This window comes from Cataglyphis hispanica, chromosome 20 (genome assembly GCF_021464435.1).
Source record: "Cataglyphis hispanica isolate Lineage 1 chromosome 20, ULB_Chis1_1.0, whole genome shotgun sequence".
In the NCBI taxonomy this organism is placed as follows: domain Eukaryota; kingdom Metazoa; phylum Arthropoda; class Insecta; order Hymenoptera; family Formicidae; genus Cataglyphis; species Cataglyphis hispanica.
In genome coordinates this window covers 3,347,100-3,369,137 of record NC_065973.1, presented here as the reverse complement: position 1 = coordinate 3,369,137, position 22,038 = coordinate 3,347,100, and the positions used below count along the sequence as shown (strand labels likewise).

The following is a 22,038-nucleotide window of genomic DNA, read 5'->3' as shown; positions in this document are numbered from 1 at the left end:
TTAAATAAACTTCGCGATGAATATGAGAACAATTTACCAAAATGACGCGCAGGCAAATGTTCCTCGCGCCATTACGTTAAATCGCGCACAATCGAGTACTAAATTTTTGTGGTCAACGGCGACGTTGAAAGAGCGCGATAACCACGTCGTCATTGGAATGGCGAAGGCCAGGTTTTCGACGGAACCGTCGCGAAGAAAGGAGAAAGAAGAAGGAAACGGGAGAAGGAACGGTGGCAGGACGGATGCAGCTTTTCAGAAGAGCTTTTACGAGTCGCATATGTGACCGCCATCTCCTTTATCCCCCCGCTTTATATTCCTGGCACCGTGTTACATCCCTCCTATCCTCCGGCCAGCGGTCCCTTGCCGCCGTACAACCCCATCTCCTCAATCCCCCGATCACTCCTCCGTAGAGGCAAGAGGTATCGGCAGGAGTGCCGACACACCGCACCTCCACCCTTGAGAAGCCGACCCTCGAAAATTTCGCGAGAAATTTCTTTTTCATATTCACTGGGGAGTGATAGTCCGACGTGTAACCTAACAAATTTCTAACCTTCCCCCTCCCCTGTATCTACGAGAGATACACCCCTCGTAGATCTCGTTCGTCCGAACGCGCATTTAAATCCTCGAGGAATCTCGCCCCCCGCTCGAACGAGAACCGCTTTCTCGCTCTCCATCCAGTTCTTCCGCCCCCGTTCCCAGCCATTCCACCTCCGGCCACCCCAACCGAAAAGCATGGTCGACCACCACGACCGCCCAGGGACCGATTCTTCCCACGCACAATTTACAGTTTCACATTTTATTCCCATCGCGCGTTCGACAGCGGGGGATTGAGAAACGAGGGAGGTGGGGGATCCCTCCACCCGGATAAACTCGTTTCTCTCTTTCGGTCGCCAATCATCTTTCCTGCAGGGTCTCTGTGGTTTCTTACGGAAAACGGGGATCCGTCCGGAAGTCCGCGAAATTATTATTTATGATATAGGAATTATATTGGCGGAAACGACTGGCTTCTCTTCATTGAGCCTTGAAATCATTCTAACGTAATATAGACAATTATGAGCTCTAAAAATTATTTCATTGTCATTTTTATAAGCAAGTTAGAGATGTATGGCTAAACAGGAATTACTCGTTTTACAAAATAACTTTTATTTCTTTAGATTTGTATTTATATGTTTCGATTGAGATGTCATATTTAATCATGGATATCAATCTAAAGGCTATCAGGATATCAATAAAAACTTTCGATTGAGTTATAAATTTATATGTATAAGTATTGCTTGCTAGCTTGCTTATACATATAATCATATTAACAAGCTATTACTTAATGCGTGTTTTATCGTGTACGTGAACCCAATTGAGCGTAACGGAATATTTTTCCGTAATTGAATAATTAGCGCTTAATCCAATGTTAATCAAACTGAGATAACTATCGGACAGGCCATTTATCGTGGTAAACCGAGCGAGTGCGACTGTAATTATTTATGCAGTCATCTGAATAATTGCCAGAGAAAAATTAATGAAAGATAAAAGACTGCGGAATATTAAGCGTGTCCGGTCATAAGCATCTGTGGGAAGTAATTAAATCAACGATAAGCTCGCGATGCATTCATATACTGAGAATATGTTTCATTAATTTTTGTAAAGTCATCTCTAATTGAAAAGAACCTAATATTAATTACTGTGCCTGAAAAGAGTATTAACATTTAATATTTTAAACATTTTATTGTACATTTTTATACATAATATTTATTTAATCCTCGATTTTATATAAAAACTGAAAATATAATAATAATAAACCAAAATAAATAAATTTATTGCTTCGATTATTAATCTATTATCCTTATATCATTCCTATATCATCTTTATATCCCTATATCTTTATCACATGTGATGACTTTTATAAAAAATTATGATATTAATTAAAGAGAACACGAATTAGCAGAAGTAGTTTAGAAGTTGCGTCGTATTTATAATCCGTTCGACTACGTGGGCGGTCACTGATCTACGATCTACGTGACTAATCGATCGCTAGACGCGATTATAAAATACGTTGTAATTTAATTTTTAACGATCGGCGACCCGGATCGAGAAGCAACTTGCTTTTCACGCTCAATCGTGTTTTTTCCTAAATATCTGATTATCCTTTTTATGCATACCTATTATACTATAGTTTGATGCAATAGTTCAATGTGCTTATAATTATTTTTTTCCGATTTTATCTTAGCACACTTTAAGAAAGAGATAACAAAAAAGATTTTTATGATACATTTTTGTGATACATTTTTTTAAATATATCTATAAATATTTCTGATAAATCAAATTATATTGCATTCAAAAATATCGAAGATATATCGCGATGCAAATCGTTAATAATTGACTGTGTCTTACTATTCCTCTCAAATAATTTATGTAATTGTGGATTGCTTAATGTATTTTAACGCAACATTTGGTTTTATCTACAGCACGTGCGAACTACGGGAACGATGATCGTTCAGCGAGGCGATAAATTATAGAGAACGAAACGATGGTTGAATCATCATTTGCGCGAGACATTAAAATGTCGGCGCAAAAATCCAAATGGGAGGTACCCTGATGAATGCATTTTGCGTCGCGGTCACGCAAATCTGCCGTCGATCGGCACGAGTTACAGCGTCGCGAAACGGTTGGCCGCGGACACGTCCGGAAGTCGATGACGGAACGGCGTAGGAAAGAAGCGGAGCCATTAAATGATCTGGCGAACAAAGAAGAAACGAGAATTCGTCGATGTTGATCATCGTGTTACGGTCTACGGATCTGCGATGGTGGGACTCGGCAAAGTATATATTCTCTAGTAAGTATTGTAACACTTGTATCTATTACTATAGTCATCCTAGCCGTGCAATCAAATTTATGCAAAGAGATTAAATGGGCAAAGAATTCTATCTTCAAATGAGAGAAAACTTGAAATCCGCCTCTGATGGAAATACGCGCGCAACGCGAAACATTCCGATTGTTTCAACCGTATCATTCGTATAATTTTTAGCATTTGTATAATTTTACGGTGGCATTATGAATCAGCACGCGGAAAAAAAGAGAGAGAGAGAAAAGTACGCAATACAGTTAGACACATTCAGATCATGTAAGAGAGACATTATAATCAGAGTTATACTTATTTTTCTAATCTCTCGTATTATTTTTCTAATCTATCTTCACAACTCGCTGTAAACTAGCAAAAATATCGCATCCTGCCCGTCTATAATAAATATAAAATTATTACGTACATGACAACGAGATAATATCCAAGTAATTTAATCATCCATTTAACACCCTGTCTCGCATAGTTTTCAGAATAAAGCTGCTCGTGTAATGAACCCAGCACGATTGGCAAAGCAACAGAAACAGGTTCGATACGTTGTGTAGACAATAATAATTAACAAGTCCTCGCTCCTTTTCCCTGGAAATCGGGGAAACATACGCTCGAGGGAACGTTGCACGCGATTAAATCTCTCCTTAATGTAGGAGCAATTTATGCCCGATGCACACGTGCTTGACCAATTATATTTATGTTTTTCATGTATATATGCCTGATTTATAACGCTCCCAGCGCGAATGATAAATTAATTAGCGCCGATGTAACTGCGCCTCTGATTAATCGGAACATATCATATCCGTGGAAATTGAATGATACGATAAGCGTAACAAAGATACGGCACAGTTGAATGGCAACACAAACGATTTGCCGGATAATTATATTACTTTATTGCGTTCGATAGTTTGGACTAAAGTAAGTTAATTATTATAATTGCGATTTTTTATTATAAACGTCAATCGACCGCGCCGATCAGCTGATCGGTTTATTCGCCTCGTCGTTCTTCGCGTTTTTCAATAATTGCTATAATATTATTGTTATATCCATTTATACAGACATGTATATCTATAGATGTCTTGTATTCTTTTGAATTTAGCGCATCTAAGTTTACAATTAAAAAAAATAGACGCACATTATATAAATATATAATAAAACTCAAAGAGAAAGAGATGTCTAATTTATATGTCTGAAAATTATATTCTGTTAGAAAGAGTTTCTCGTGAGAGAAATTTTGGCTTTTAGTGACGATCAGAAATATCTTGCTGACCGCGAAGCTTTAGAGAACTTTCTTAACGATTCTCTTGCCGGTTTACTTGCTGTCTACATCCGATACTCCTGCAAACAATATTACATTAGCGACCTGGCCAAACACCTACTGACGTTTCGGCGATGATGACAAGCTGACGTGCGTTCCGGTTCTTGTTGCCTTTATCCGCCCTACTATTTTCGCTGTTGTTTATCCATATTATCCCGACTTGTCGTGTACTTTTCTCTGACGCTGTTAGTTGATTAGCGTCCAAAGAAAATTGTCTCTCGCAGTTTGTCGATAATCAACGCGATACATTATATTTCGCTTAATAATACGAATAAATTAGACAATTGGTAGTAATAAAATGAATGTAAATAAAACAAGGATAGGTCATTAAAAATTATTCAAGCTTAAAAGAAGCGTCAATATGTTATCAATCGTATTTTCTTAAATCGTTTTTCTTAAAAATAAAATGCAAAAAAATTTATTCTATATTTTTACACGAGGAATTATCTCCTTCCTTGTATTAAAAATCATCATTTGTGCTGCAAAAAATGACAAAAATTGATTACATTATATGATCGTTACACATATATAACATGCTATGTTCATTATATATCTTTCGTATATATTTCAGCCAGAACGGCCGTTGATGACTCACGAAAATATCTGCGGCGACTCTGGTATTATCAGAAAACACGGACATATAGAGCGAATTAATTTTCTCGGCCACGAACGGCTCGATCGCGCGACAGCGTGGGCGAAATTAGATGTTCTCCATTAGAGCGGTCCGGCCCGTTTACATTCACCGACCAGTAAGTAGCAATAAATATTTGTTGGACGACTGTCGAACACAATTATTAGGTAACACATGGCCTCCGTCGCCCGCCTTAAGTGTCCGCATGCACGTTATACCGCCATTCCGATAGGTTTGTTTCTGCATTATTGATTCATTGCCATCGGGCATTACACGACCGGTCTTGTTATATATCCGACTGCTTGATCGAAAAGATATGTGGGACGAGATGCATTTTCTATACAATCTCTTCTCTATATATTCCATAGTTAATTAAATGTGACTCATTGATCTTTGTACCACACTTTGTATCACGGTACAAAGTACCTCAGCGTGCGTGCTCGATGAAGTCAGAACACGATGAGAGTGCAAAATCATATCATACTATTCATTTATCTCTGTACATTCAATATTTAGAGATATTGTGACATTTAAATCGTTTAATTAAATAATGTATTTTTCCTTATTACAGGAAAAATATGAGAAGATACGCATCGACAATAGAAAGACGATTTTCGATTTTCGCTGACGAGCCTCTTGTGTGTCATTATTACATTTCCGTGAGGACTCGCATGCAACGAGAAGCCGGGAAGCCGCGGTGGTCAGCCGTCATTGATCTCCTGTTAGAATCGGATCACTTCGATGTAACAAGATAAATAGTCAGCGGGACACCGTCGGTGGTCGAGGGTGCGGATCGCGAAGTCATGCTGACTATGTATCTGATCAAGAGAGAGCCGGGTACGCGCTCGTTCCGCGCGATCTGTCCAGGCTACATTTAACGTGTACACCCCGGTGACTTCGATCGTCTCGAACAAACTGACGAAACACTTTCACGATTTACTTACACGCGGTTGACGAAAGAAAGTTGCCAACTATCATTCCTGCGTAAATGAAGAATTAAATATATCACTGATAATAGTCTTTAGCTCTCTTCATATCAATATTGTTTCACGTAGACAAACTATAGCGAGAGAGAATTACAATCGATTCACGCCACGAAGGCGAGAAGAATCGCTAAATAATTGACTAAGAATTATCAAAGGCAAGAACTATGTCGGACTGCGCGTCGTTCAACCGCAAATCTCACGATCTAACGATGAGTTCTCGCTTTAATGTCTCTCCATAGCGCGCTCGATGACGGAGAACCTCCCCCTTCTCCCCCAGGTTTCAGGAACAGCGCGAGCCCGATCGGCTTTTTATTCCGGTCCGGTTTTTTGTACGATCGTCGGGGATCTTTCGTCACAGCAACACCCGGGCACGTGACGTCGCGAACACGGTGTTACAGGTGTTCGCGTTCATCCATAGCCACGACAACACTAGCGGTGACATCCTTTCGAATCGATTCGTCGGACTTTCCTTCGTAATCCGGATTTTTACCGCAACGTCTCCGCCACCCACGAGTGTGAAATGGTAACGTTCTGGGAAAACGTCAACCGACCGCGCGGGATCAGCTGATCGATTTATTCGTCTCGTCGTTCTTCGCGTTTTTCAACGATATCCCGGCGGCCGGCTGAAGGCGGCCAATAACTTCGTTAACTGTTTTTATTTAGAATCGGGCGGTTTCCGGAAGTGGTCTGAAAGTCACAGAACATTTAAGCCGGTTTCTTCTTTCCTGCGGTCTCTCGAGAGCGCCATTACTGGAGCCTATCGCGATTGCAATGCAATGATTTTAATTGCCCGAGACCGTTTCTCGGTATGTTAAATTACAATAAGAAATAAATGTTTGCAAGTTCGAGAAACATTGAAATAAAATAATGATAAATCGAATCGATAAATCGAAAACGCGATAAGAATATATGGCAATTTTTTTAGAAAATAGACATAAGAAAGAAACGATTGACATTTAGACAAAAACATTGAGATTAGGAATTTTTTACGAGAGAAGACACTCTCTCCATTCGTTACAAACGCGGCCCCGATTATAAGTGACCAGGACAGCAAAAAATATGTAGTAAAACAAGCGAAGTGTGATCGTTTACGTGCGAGAGGACGGGCATAAACGATGAAAGGGGTGGTCCGGCAGGTATCGGGCGAGAAACTCGTCTGCTCGGTGAACCGTGGATTAAGATAAACCCTTCATCGGTTTCTTGTCGAACGATTTCTCTCGTCCTTTTGTTGGCGCGACCCGCAGATAGCTTAAAGTACTTTCCGTCTCCGCGTGGAAATTATTTAACGCCGTTATCTACCCGCGAACGCGCGCGCGGAGAATCTTTCAGTGCGATAGAAACTAATAGAAAGCGTGCAAAAGAAGAACACGGACGCAAGAGAGGGAAAGATAAAAAGAGAGAGAGAGAGAGAGAGAAGCGAGTTAAAAATTTACATTATACCCGCGGGAAATAAAAATTACGCACGCGTGAAAGCAATCGGTACGGAAAAGCGGAAAATTTGCAGTTTCTATTCATAGAAATCTGATATCCCGCGGCACAATTCATATGCCAGTAATTGCCGATTCAATGAATATGAAGCAATTCCATAAGTGACCGAGTAAGGAAAACTAAATTAGAAAACTAAAACTAGATTTCGAAAAATATTTCTTTTCTTTTATTCTATTATTAATTATCTTATCTCAAACGAGCTTTTTCTTTACCGAGTAGAAATTTTTTTTCTTCTTAATTTTTTCGATCTTAATTTTTAATCTAACATTTCTATATAAATTAAATCCAGTGAAATCCACGGGAATCCATTAATGTAAGAAAATTGCGGTTGAAAATAATAGGAAAATTTCTATTCGGAATGTTTAATGAATTCTTACTTATGTAAGGTGATAAAAAGCATGGATGAAGCATAACTCTCATAACAAAATATTTCAACACAGAGATCATCGATGATACGTTGCCGCGTGATACTTATTCTTTGCCGCCATATTTCTCCTTTAATTTCACGCCAGTAGTTACGGCCGCGATAGGTGGATTTACAGCTCGTTTCGTGGCATTTTTTTTTCCTCGTCTTCGCCGCGATGCGTAATGCAGTGAGTATGCGGATTGGCTTCACGTTGTCGGACAGCTTATTCGGTCGCGGATTCGATCGCTCGTATGAATTTAGATACAGGCGTTCATTAGAACCACCATAAATATGTAAGATGATACATGAGAAAACGATTTCACAGAATGCGTGTCTGCTCTATTTTTTGTACATAAATATGATAGTATCCGTGTCCGAATTAACGCGAATGCGTAATATGTTTCCTATAAAATGTAAAAAGCAATTGTGCCAGTTTCTTTCTGGCTAAAGCATAAACAGATAAAGATAGATAAAAGATCCGATCTGTAAACTATAAAAGGTATAAATAAGATGATCATGTAGAAGCTAAAAGTTCTGAATATTTTTTGCTAGTATACATGACATTCGTTGTCATATATTCTTATCACGATAATAAAATTAATATTGCGACATGGCTGTAATATTTTTTGACAAATATCTTATCTCCATAATGAGATAACTTTGTGTTTGACATTAATCGGCTGTATAAACGCATAAAACCGATGAATATACTTATCGACAATTTTTTATTTAGAATGATTAGATTGATTGCATTCGTTAAGATAATAAAATTAATCTTAATAAAGCCTTTTCTCTTTTTGCTTCTCTCTTTCTCTCTCTTCTCTGTCTCTCTCTCTCTCTCCTCTCTCTCTCTCTCTCTCTCTCTCTTCTCTCTCTCTCTCTCTCTCTCTCAAATATTAAATAAACACTTCTCTTCTAATCTAAACATTTTTCAAAACTTATTTGCTTGCAGGTTTCATTTCTCGGCAACAGAAATATTCCATAAAATTATATTGCGGCGATTGAAGCATCACTGTCACAATTATCAATAATGATAACAGCACACAATATTATAATTATAATTGTTATTAATTACAAGAACAAGACAAAACATTATTTTTGTCATAATTATTATAACAATTGTAGAATTAATATCTCAATGTGACAATAATCGCGACAATAATTATATCCTCTAATTCAGTGAAAAATAAAAATAGCCTTTTATCTTAATTATCTAAATAATATCCTTCGATCTTCATTTTTCTTCAAATAATATTATTACGCTCCAGAAGTAATTTACGTTGTATACATCCCAAAATTCGCTGGGGTGCCGTTGAAAAGTTTACCGATCCAGAAATGCGTCGGTGCCAGCGACAGAACGAACTTCCTCCGTCGGTGAACTTTCAACGGGATTTGATATTCCTCCACAGATCATTCTTACATATACTCATACGGAATTATCAGCACTTCTTTAATTGGACGCTGTCTCTTTATATAGTCCTCAATCGTCAACATTAATTAAGTTAGTTACTATATACATTTCTTTAAGAATTGGAGTGATAAAAACCTTATTTTTATTATTTATTTTTCATAACTTTAAAAATATTAATCGCTAAAATCATTTTTGTGGATCAGGAATTCATAGCTAAAGAAATCATCGTTTTAATTTGACTTCAAACGGATTATGGGATCTCTTAGTAATAATTTCATAGCACCCCGCGCTTCTACCAAGCGGCCGTTGCTCCCCAGGATTTATATTTTACCGTTTCGTTTTGTTCTTCGAGGGAGGCAGTAGGTGGTCAAAGGGGTTTCGGTCCGAATGTTATTATACGCGTTTGGCGGCAGAAACAACGGTATGATGGCGTTTAACTCGTCCCACCGAGACGCGACCCGTTTCCTCCTCTCGGTGGAACTTCAACCCCGCCGACCCGAATAGGGGCTGTTGGGACATGCCGGTATTATAGACGAGATCGGCTCGGTTCTCCGCTCGCTCCAAGAAACCCGACGTATTCGCCGGTCGTCGAAGGGCGCCTACAACCTGTCGGACGAGATGCTGCCGCGTACAACATCGACAACACGACGCAATTGCCGGACGCACGGGGATGGGGGAAAAACTCATCGCCGATCGATGGGTCCGTCAAACGAATTTCGATGTCGAGATTATTTATGGGATAGGTGTCGGCCGGGGCGACGTCACCATCGCCACCTCGATGGTATTTCTCAACTCGTATCGCGATGTACCGTTCGGCAGAAAAATACACGGAAGGATGATTCTCTGATCCTAGGATGCAATTCTTACGCAAATAATGTCTCTTCAAAATTGACAATGTAGACTCGCAATTTTTCTTCTATGTCAATTTTCATGTCAATTTTCAATTTAATATTTATTTTTTATAGTTTTTGCCAAAAGTTTCTTTTTTAAAACTCTAAATAAGAGTATACAAAAGAAATCAATTTTTATATAAATTAAATCTATCGAAATTCTGTGAAATCTATAAACACGAGAAAATGGAGGTTGAAAATAAAATCAAAATTTCGCCTCTCGATCTTTCATTTTGAAATCGATAAAGCTTTGAAATTCTCTCAAACTTCTTCTCAGGCGGTCGTAGAAAATATTTAGAATTTTCCGGCTTAAAAGAATGATTTATGCTCTAGATTTCTTTAACAGCTGCATAGCCGGATCGTATCGCAGAAGGTATAAAAATAGAAGTCAGCTACGATCATAATTACCTCGTAATCGCGATTTATCTTTCTCGAGAATATCCGGGATGATGAAAACGCAGGCAGATTCCAAGCGCGAAAGAAACTGGCGTTTTCCACGGATCGATCGATCAATATTCAACGTGCATGTTTAATGCTCCATCTAGTGTATCCTTGCATACGTGACGTGCCGGGTAGGTCGCTTTTTCCATAGGTTTTGTAATAGCCGGTCGCGCGTCCCCGATGGACCCGTTCTCATTCGTATGCGGCGCGCGTGGTCGCGAAGGAGCTTTCTAAGTAACGCAGTAGTAATGACATACCCTGTCGTGGCGTGGAACAGTTTTCTCATTGTGTCGTCAACCGCGAATCGCGCATAAGCTGATTTATCGATGGCATCGAGGGAAATTCCTCATCCGATTTTTCTTTTTTCACGCATATCTGCGTATAAACGTTCAAGATAATCGTTCAAATACTTGAAAGATATGTTGCTCTTTTTATCCCAAGCGGTACTGCATTTCAACGAATATATTTTTAATTCTTTCAAGGGCAAGTCTCTCTTTTAAAATATAGAATTTTAAAAGAATCTAATTTTTTGAATATAAAATTATAAGGATTGTAATTCATGCATTAATTTTTTGCATTCTACGTAACTCTGCGTTACGTAGCGTTAATTAACCATTCGTTCTTAATGGATTAATAATGTTAGATAAATTCCATATTTTTTATATTTATATTTAAAAAAAAACATTGTACCTGTATATTATAATACTCTAATATACAGAGTACACTTAGTGTACTCTGTATATTATAATATAAATAAAAATTAAATTATTAAAACTTTGAAAATTATTCAATAACACATGGAATGCAAAGAATTAATAATAGCGCGTTCTGATCAGATATTTATACAATTGAATAGAATTACATAATTCTTCAATCAAATTAAAACATTTCTCTTTTGTCACATTTTCCTTTTTTTAACATTAAATATTCACAATTTGTTTTATTTAAAAACACATACCTATGTGATAATAAACGAATGATATATTGCAGCTACGTGCATAAGTTAAGACGGGATTTTATTGCGACGTGATAAAATTATCTAGGTTTATCGATAATGCCGATAGTGTAGTCATTCAATAAACTCATAAGGAATAAAAATATTAAAAAGTTTTTAAACCAGGTTTTATCCACGTGTATTTACGTATGATGTACATGTGTAAGAATTTACTCTTAATTTGTCCCATTGGTCGCGTTGTTTATTCAATTTCAGTGTAATCGGATAAGAAGTACGATAGCGTTTCATTCTTTCCTATTTCTTTTTCATGTGCTATCATCAGTCGCGATATAAATGCCTTCAAGAAATAATATCGCAGATAAGATAATATTAGTATAAAGTGAATTATCTTACCTCTGCATTTATATGATATTTAATACATTATATACATTTTTAATATTCTTCCATATGTTTATCGTCTTTATTTTATCCTTGCACATATTTAAATAAGTAATGAAAGATAAAGTTCGAAAATCCAACGCTTGTTAAACGCGTATGTTTCCAATCACCATGATTACAATCAATTATATTGCTCTTATTACATTGTTCTTATTCAACTTATTTATGGATGAATATGTAAAACGCTTTAAGGAACTAATATAGGTACTTGAATATATTATTTTGTAATATATATGATACACAATGATGCACGCCTTTTGAAAAAGAAACGTTCGATAATGGAAATACCGAGAAACTAAGAGGATGAAGATTTATCGGCAACAGTTTTCTCAACTTACGTAATCCGGTGACTGCAATTCGGCACCGTTGTGCCGAAAAAGGTCAATGGACTCGCAATACGGAGGGACTCGGACTCTGGTTGTCGATGACGCTCGCGAATGCCGGACAGGTATTGGCGTTAGCGACAAAATGAGCCGCGAGAAAAACGAGATCCGGGTGATAAATCAGGGATATGGCATTCCCAAGATAGCGCACGCTATACCTAAAAGTCATTACGATGGCAAAGTAATTCCCAACTAAGTAAAGCGATAAATACATAATGCATCCGACGAGTTTCCCACACGCGCCCGCTCGCTCGTGCGCTCTCGTCCATCTTTCTCTTTCTCTATTTCTCTATCTCACTCTTGACGTCGTGGCGAATGCAGTTGCCTCGCCGCAGTTCCATGAAATAATGCATCACCGTGAGCAAAAGCGCATCATGCATCGTCGCGGATTTATTTGTACGATAGACGGAGACCGTTCTCAGGAGAAGCATCTCGACGCTTTTTGCGACGCGTGCGCGACGTCGCTGTCATCGGGCAAGGCACGTGGAAAGATGCAAAGTCGATGTCGAGGAATTAAACGGCAGGAAATCGCCGTGGGAAAACGGCGGAAAAGCAGACCGCTTTAATAATGCAATGAATGCGATTCATTCATGCGGCGAAGAGAATGTTTACGAAATGAATTGTTCGTATGATATGACGGAAGTCATTCATCAAAAAGATTATATTGTAAAAAATATTATAAAGAAATATCTGACTTCTATGAGAATGACAGCAAAATCGGGAAAAAAAATAATCGTAGACGAAAGTCAAAGCAGCTATGTAAGAATGCAGTTTTGTTCTTGACACTCGGTAGTGTAGCGAGACCTATTGATTACCAATTGATTATCTAAGTCTAGATTTTTACTTAGGCTTTATCTCATTTATCATACGCTTGATAAACAAAAAATGTAGAATTATTGATTATTAAATCATCTAATTCAATATCAATAAATCGTTACATTTTTTCTCAATAATTCTAAAATTGCGCTTTCTTATATTTTTATAAATCGCTTTTTTATTTTTTGTTATTATAAACGGAATGAAAATATGGAAGAATATCTTTTTTAATTATTTCTCAAAAATATAATATAATTATTATTTCGCCAATTAATATGCACCGACGATGATATGTATAATGGCGATAAATTTAAAATAATCGCAATTATGAACATTTACATAAAAAAATACTCTATCAGACTTTTTCATTGTAAATCTAATTGGTTTTAGTCGTAGATAAAAAAAAGGACGCTTATAAGCAGAGTAGGCGGAGGGATCATAAATAAGTCACTTCCTATGCTCGCAAGATTATCAGATCAAGAATTATTTATAGCGCGATATTTCCTTTTTTTTCGAATAAACAGAATACACGTAATTCGTTTCTTTTAATTTCATTCAATTACACTATCTTATGCAAACGAACATAGCTCAGCCAGCAATAGGCCGCTAATTACGTTGTATAAAACTCGGAATAGTCGATGCTTCGTACATTTATATGAGCATAGAATCATAATTAAGAGTATTCAACTGCGATTCCGTAACAATTCCGTACCAAATTTTAATATTCTAATATATTTACTTCTCTTCCGGTTACTTATTTCTTCCAGTTAGATTTTTAATTAGCATTCCACGGGTTAGCATTCCACGAATATCAAAATAATCACTTATATGTACGGCTTCGCGCGGACTGTCGATAATCCGGCGATATTTAATTTAATATGCGATAAATGTATCTTTGCATCTTTTCCGGCTATTCGTTAAGTCAAAAGCAGCAACCCTCGTGATTATCTCATTGGGCGCTTATACATATTTACTTTGATACATGCAATATAACGTACCCTTCCTTGCAATTACACTCACACGATAATAAAACATCATGCCAGATTCTCTTTAACAACTCTTGCAATTAATCCGTGTGTGAGGACATAGTTAACATAGTTACATCTGGAAGGAAAAAAATAGAAGTAACTTTATGGCGTACTGATTTCATAATTGGATCCTTGCGCGCGTAATTGGACTAATAATTCACATAAATTAATGCCGAAACCGGCCAATTAGTATAAAGTGATAAACTCGCCGCCGCAGTACACTTCCTCTCGTCTCGCCATTTTTTAACCTTGCGAATATTTCGGCATATTCGTATGTGCGCCGACGCAATTATCAAGGCTGAGTTCAACAACATTACTTTAGAATAAGGTGGAAGTTATAACTTTATTAGTGGAATATTCATAATAAAAAGAATAGATATATGTAATAAACTTTTAAATTCACATTTTTATCAGATATGCACTGAATAAGAAATTAATTAAATATATTATTTTTATCATTATTAAAATATCTGGAATTAGAGAGAATTCTCACAATAATTTTTCTCACAAAAAAAATATATGTATATATATATATATATATATATATATATATATATATATATCTGTACTTGAAATGTAATATAAAATAATTATTATATCCACTCTTAAAAAAGACATGTTAAATCGATACTCGCAAGTATTGTTGCTTCTTTTCCTTAATGTTAATTGGTTATTTCAATATTACGCTGTACATTATTTCATATTGATAAAAATCTGTCATGGCTGCGTATTTGACAATTTAAATATTATATATATATATATATAATTTTGATTTAATTGATTTTAAAAAAACAGATAATACATATTAGTTATATATATTATTATATAACATATAACTAATTTTATAATTTTATTTGTATTTTACAATAGATGCGTGCCCTAACCGCGTGCCCTTATAGAATGCCCTAATATAATGTAGGTGCTACTTCCGTTGGGCCAGTTGGACTTACCTATCGTTGATCCTGGCCATATTAATTCTGGCTACGTCTAACCAGAGATGTAGCTTCGACCCCCTATCAGAGGTCAATGAAGGAAAAAAATTCCTTCCGTTGCCGGCTAATTATTGTCACCGGGCATAATTTTACACGAGCATAATTTTATGCTCATTTATGACATGACAGTTTGTCATGCATCGTTTCAATAAATTGCAAAATTTGATATATGAATAATTTGACTAAAAGTCAAATTATCAATCAAATTTAATAATTGATTGTGAAGTAATAATATTTAATTGTAATAAAATAAAATTAAAATAAATTAATAAAACATTTGTCATATAATTTGAATAATTTGACTGAAAGTCAAATTATCAATCAAATTTAATAATTGATGGTGAAGTAATAATATTTAATTGTAATAAAATAAAATTAAATAAAATTATAAAAATATATAAAATAAAATTAATAAATGATGTAGGATTTATAAAGGTAATTCATATTAAAATGAAATGAATAAAACATTTATGCGTCATATAATTTGAATAATTTGACTGAAAGTCAAATTATCAATTAAATTTAATAACTGATTGTGAAGTAATAATATTTAATCGTAATAAAATAAAATAAAATAAAATTAATAAATAATATAGGATATATATAGGTAATTTATATTAAAATAAAATAAATAAAACGTTTGTTGTGCCACATGGATAATTTGTCGATTTAATTGATCGAAGTAACAATGTTTAATTTAATAAAATAATGTTATTATTATGTAAATATTATTATATTATTATATTATGTTATATTATATTATCCTATATTATTTATTAATTTTATTTTATATATTTTTATAATTTTATTTAATTTTATTTTATTAAATTAAACATTGTTACTTCAATCAATTAAATCGACAAATTATCCATGTGGCACAACAAACGTTTTATTTATTTTATTTTAATATAAATTACATTATTTATTAATTTTGTTTTATATATTTTTATAATTTTATTTTATTTAATTTTATATATTTATTTCTATTTTTATATATTTTATTTTTATATTTTTATATGTTTTATTAATTTTTATATATTTTATTTTATATATTTTTATAATTTTATTTTATTTTATTTTATTACGATTAAATATTATTTTTCTTCACAATTAATTATTAAATTTGATTGATAATTTGACTTTCAGTCAAATTATTCAAATTATACGACACATAAATGTTTTATTAATTTATTTTAATATAAATTACATATTATAAATATTATATATTATTATAAGATTATTACTTCAAACAATGATTAAATTTGATTGATAACTTGGCATTAGATTGACTAAAGTAAAATTATATTAAAACGATGCGTGACAAACTGTCTAGCTTTCATTGCTATGATAATAAAGATGGATGGGCTATGAAAAATGGCTTATGACAAAATTTGCGCAACATCACAATAATTATCAATATTTTATATAAGAAATAAAGTTATTAGCGTCTTTTACATAAAATAAATTAAATAAAATTTCTATTGAAAAAAATATTTTATATTTTTTTGTTTTAATTTATATTTTAAATTATATTTCTAATGTGTTTTAATATATATTTGAAAAGTCTATTAAAAATTATTTAATTGCATTTATTCTAGCCCATCCATTTTGAGGCAACGGATTTATTTACAATCTACAATCTACATTTGCATCTACAATATCTACGGATCCGTCACTTCAAAATAAAATAAAATTTATCACTCACCGGCACTGATGCGCAACAGCGGAGATTTGGTCTTGAGGCTACGTTGTCTGCAATACATAAATATATAATCCAAATTATAGCAAGTCTTTAAATAATTAATATTTCCAAAAATTATTATTGTACGCATCGATGTTCATATTCGATGCGTATAATGATAAAGGTATATAAATATGGAATAATTTTATAAATTCTGAAAAAGAAAACTATTTTTTTAAATAAAAACTTTTATAGTATGAGTCTCCCTTGTTTAAAACATTCAAACAATGATCTATTCGAATTAATGCATGTACGGGTTTTATAATGATTAATATAAAAATAATAATACTCACCCTTGGGTTGCTCCGCCGGTGCAGGATGCCTCTCCTAGGCCTCTTCCTCCTCTCAGGTTGATTCACACGCGCTATATTTTAACGGCACTCCCGCACTTTTATTAAAAAATACTTCCGCACTTATACGCGCGATACTTTGAACGACACTCCCGCACTTTCAAACTTCAGCACGATCGAATCCCGTGAATCGAATTTCACATGTGAATTATACTGCGAGTCGACAACTTTATTGCTCGAGCGTTGCTGTATGACTGATAACAAGGCTATAAGTCGTACGACGTTAGCATAGCGCGCTAATGTTTACATCGCCAAGGCCGAATACAATGTTATTGTTTTCGCGGCCGAAAATATGTTGCGTACTATGACGTATATACAGTGTCGAATATTAAATAATACAAGTATTTGAAATTATAGATTAATTATTTAATTTAAACGATTAATATATCATGGAGCTTATTATTATATTAATCATTATTCGAACCTGCGATTTGACTATTTTATTACGCGTTCTCAAGCCGAATCATATTTAAATTATCAAAAAATCGAATAATAAAATGTGAATGATAAAATATGAAATATAATTAAAAATCAAGTATTTTTAAAGAAATAATTATTGTTTTATAAAGAGAAAGAGAGAAAAAGATCGCGATAAAACAATAATTTACAATTTTGATTCTAATTCATTTCGATTCTTGATTTAAACGTCACGCAAAATACGCACTTCGGAATTTATCCATTATGATATAATTACGTATTATTCAAAATTTAAAATGTGTGAAAGATAATTAATTATTTATGATATTAAATTATTTCCCGATACTTGTCGCGATCGCGTTGAGTAGAGAAATTTGATGGAGTGTCTCGTATTTTACTTCCTTATGTTCAAGTCGTCGTGAAAATAATAAAATTGTAAGCCATAACACGTAAACAATAGCGCGCTAACGTTTACGCCATATACCATGTTATGTTTTGATTATTCGTTGCCGAAATATTTTCCGTCCTATGACGTATATACAAACGAAATATTAAATTATACATGTATTTTAAATTATAAATCAATTATTAAATTCTCAATTAATATATTACGGAGTTTATTAAATCGATACTTGCAATATTGTTACCTCTTTTGCGCGATGCTAATTGGTTATCTCGACGATGTACTTTATATCAATAAAAGCTTGTCATAACTGAGCGACACATTTGATAGTTTAAATATTAAGTGGGTGTGTTTTTTTATTTAATTTATTTTGAAAAAGTGGAAAACTAGAATTAATAAGTAAGTAATTATATATATATATATATATATATATATATATATATATATATATACACATAAAATAAATGGCGCGCGTTTATAGTATTCTAGTTATATAAAAAAATATGCAATCTCCAAATGGACATATTCGCTTCTCGATTGTTTCTCGTTGGCTTTATGTCTCTCTACTGTGTACTTTCCTTCGACATCTTACAATCTTCCCAGCGAGATAGGATGCATATGCTCCGCGAGAATCATGGAGGGTAAGAGTTTCGCTATCAACAATCGTTCTCAGCAGTACCAAGCCGTTTCCGACACGAAGGATCTGGAGATCATCGGTAGTAACAAGCCTTGCAAAACATGTCGCGAAGTATGTCTTTCCTCGTGTATTTATTTAGGTTATAAGGGCTATGACACTTTGGTCCATCTCTTCTTACTCTTCTATTTAACACTTTATCTAACGTCATATATAATCATCTAACATTTATAAGCTTCATGTGAAATATAATTATCACGTTTAATCTTGATAATAAATTTTAATAATTAAACATATTAAAAGATTAAATTTTTTTATTGCTATAATAATAAATTAAATACGCGGTGAAAAAAATTTGAACTTAATAGATAGAGATAAAAATATTTTATGCTCTATTTTAGTACACAAAAAATATGTGACAAGAGATTATTCTTTTATTATTATTACTTGATATGCAAATTGCTATTGTGCGATAATCCATTCATTTTTCTTTCTTTTCTTTAAGATTAAAATAAAGACCGAGATTCTGGATGAGATTGAGAATTTTTCGGCCAACGATGAGCTGGATATCGAACAGCATGTCAGGAACGTACCATCGGAAAATGTATCGTGCCATGAAAATTCCGAACGTATCCCAGAATCGGACTGTCAAAGAAATGCAAGCGTTTCACTTTGCCGGAGACAAACGGACGAGTACACTGACTTAAAGGAATACATCGTGGCACTGACAGGAGGAAGGCTTTTAATGTGCAGCGTCTGCAGGATCGAATTTCCGAACGAGATCGAATTCAGGACTCACATGATTGGACATAGCCATGAGAAACTTTTCCAGTGCGGATTTTGCAGGAAGCAATTCTCACGGTATGAACCAGCCCCAAACGATAGAAAATCTTATTTAAGCGTTGCTTATCACGATGATTAGAGGAAACAGTTTTGTTTATAAAAAACGGATAAATCTGATTAAAATTCTTGCCTCCTCGTAATGTTCTTTTATGTACACAATTTTGATACATTACGTATTCAAAACATAGAACATTATAATGGTCCTTTGAAACATATACTCTGATATTATTATTTTTTCACTGGCCTGAAACGGCCTTCATCGTTGCACACTCACAGTATATTACTAATAATGCAATTATATTTTCTATCAAGATCGTCAACCTTAAGGGATCACCTGCATATGCATTTTATTCCGAAGTCTTTCGCGTGCAGACAATGCGAACTCCAATTTCAGGTAGCCACTAATAATCACATTCGTAGATAATAATCCTGATATCAGATCTCTTCAAACTCTTTACTGCACAAACTGCCGTACGTTATTTCGTATCCATTTTAATGAATGCTCAGTGAAATATCAAAGTTGCATACACAATTACAATCAATCTTATCTGTCGAACTATCTATCAAGAAACAAATCGAGAAACATAAAGATCCAAATAATGTTTTAAAAGATATGTAAAAAATTAATTAACTAATTTATGCTTCTCGCGTGTCGTTTAACATCTATTTATCCTGAGATAGTTTTGTACATAATTTTATAATTCATATTTTTAATATTTTATCGCAGAGAAAACGTGCGTTGAAAAAACACCAGGCCGAAGCGCACTCAAGAGGAAGAACGTTCGAGTGTTCTATTTGCAAGAAAAAATTGCTGCACCATCGATCGCTGCGCGATCACAAGCTGACGCACGCTAACGCGAAGCTCCACGAATGTACGATATGCGGCAAGGGCTTTCCGAGGTCCAGCAGCCTCCGGACTCACATGATCGTTCATACCGCGGACTCGCCGTTCGTGTGCGATCTCTGCCCGGCAAGGTTCAAGAGATCGTCGGTGCTGAAGACGCACAAGCTGACGCACACGGGCGTGAGAAGATTCGAGTGCGACATATGCAAGCATCGTTTCCACCTAAAAGGCGCGCTCAAGCATCACATATTGGCGCATTACGGTGCGTAAGAGCTCTCGTGAATATTCTCACAACTTCTCTGACCCGGTATGAAGAAGCTGAACGCCTCTGACGATCAGAGATCGCGCTATTCATATGTATCTCTGTTTTAGTTTTATTTTGTTTCTTTTTGTTCGTGAAAGCTCCGAGATATCGCCGAGAGAGAGCCAACTTCTCATATAAATCCAACGAAGCATTTAGTCTGTGAAACGATCGTCCCGGACAAAAGAGAGTACCGAGATAATCGGTAGCGCTCAGTTCGCAACGCGTACAAATGATCATGCATAAACGCATTTTTCAACTTAAATACATTCGCGCTTCTCTGTATTCGCGACCTCGGGCGTTCCACGGGCGGAAATGTATTCCGGACTTTTAATTAACCTCTGTCTAACCGAGGTGAATGTATGGAAGCGCCAACTTCGCTCTTCGCCGCGAATCTTCGACCTGTTACTTGAAAAATCCGTCCTTTCGCGATTCTTTAATAATATTACGGTTATTAATATTGTCTGTGATTTATGCTTTACATACTGGGATAATTATTGGTTAGTGGATGATTTGTATATATCCTTATGAACGCTGTTATATAGGAATATATATTTTTTTTTACAATGTCGAAATATTAAAGGCGATTAAAAAAAAAACAAGATAGAATTCGATATAAAATTCGAGGACAAAATATTGTCATTTTAAAATTGATTCTAATCTTTCAATCAAATTTTTGCATTATTGTAAGATTTGAAATATTTTGCGCTTTATGTGAATAATTTTGAGATTTCTTATTAAAATATAAAAATATAAAAGAGAAAATTATGAACATAAAACTATCTCAATTTGCAGGTATCAGGCCCTACAAATGCGAAGATTGCGGCAAGAGCTACAGAAGATCCTGGGGTCTCAAAGTACACAGATACCGACATACCGGTATAAAGCAATTCGAGTGCGACTTCTGCAAGCTGCGCTTCAGCGTGAAGACGAAACTCGCGAATCACATTTACACGCATACCGGCGAGAAACCGTACAAGTGTGACATTTGCGGCCGTCAGTACTGCGAGAGATATCAGTTGAAAGCGCATAGGAGTACACGACATTATTCGGCCAGTTGAAACTGAACATCATCTAAATCTTTTTTTCTTTTTGCTAAAAAAAGTATTAGAAAGTCTTATTGAAAAGCTACATGCATTATTAAGGATATAATAATGAAGATAAAGAAAGATAAAAATAAAAAAGAATGTCAAAAGAATAAAAAAGAATGTCAAGAATTATTATGAAAATTTGTTTGCAAATTTTGTCTTTTCTATCTATTATATCGAAAAACGCATTGAAATAGAATTAAATTATATAAATATCAAACTTGCAAAAATCACTCGATAACATTTTTACATTCACGTATCTCATGGTGCACTAATTCCGAAACGTAGATATCACCGGCGCGATTAATTTAATTATTGTCGGTCGCGAGTGCTTATAATAAGACCCGCCGTGATACAATAGCCGGCCGCCATTTCATCCGTGTGATCGAATC

General features: G+C 34.8%; 2 protein-coding genes and 1 long non-coding RNA gene across 3 annotated transcripts in view; 2 read left to right on the top strand and 1 right to left on the bottom strand.

Moving 5' to 3' along the window:
• The window catches only part of LOC126856962 (transmembrane protein 147), a 135,551-nt gene that overhangs the window by 45,355 nt on the left and 68,158 nt on the right, over positions 1-22,038 (bottom strand). The window lies entirely within an intron of this gene.
• Positions 2,489-8,818, top strand: LOC126856995 (uncharacterized). Its single transcript, XR_007688431.1, has 3 exons — positions 2,489-2,827; positions 4,732-4,909; positions 5,363-8,818. It is a non-coding gene; the product is annotated as an uncharacterized LOC126856995 (long non-coding RNA).
• On the top strand, positions 18,571-21,619 carry LOC126857180 (gastrula zinc finger protein XlCGF46.1-like). The gene is made up of 5 exons (XM_050606373.1): positions 18,571-18,684; positions 19,076-19,431; positions 19,726-19,807; positions 20,141-20,519; positions 21,354-21,619. Exons 1-5 carry the CDS (start codon positions 18,571-18,573, stop codon positions 21,617-21,619), a joined length of 1,197 nt encoding a protein of 398 aa, XP_050462330.1.

Coding starts and splice junctions, on each gene's coding strand:
- LOC126857180 (XM_050606373.1), top strand. CDS start 18,571: ATGGAGGGTAAGAGTTTCGCTATCAACAATCGTTCTCAGCAGTACCAA. Junction 19,808..20,140: donor AATGCGAACTCCAATTTCAG/GTAGCCACTAAT, acceptor ATTTTATCGCAG/AGAAAACGTGCGTTGAAAAA. Junction 20,520..21,353: donor TCACATATTGGCGCATTACG/GTGCGTAAGAGC, acceptor CTCAATTTGCAG/GTATCAGGCCCTACAAATGC.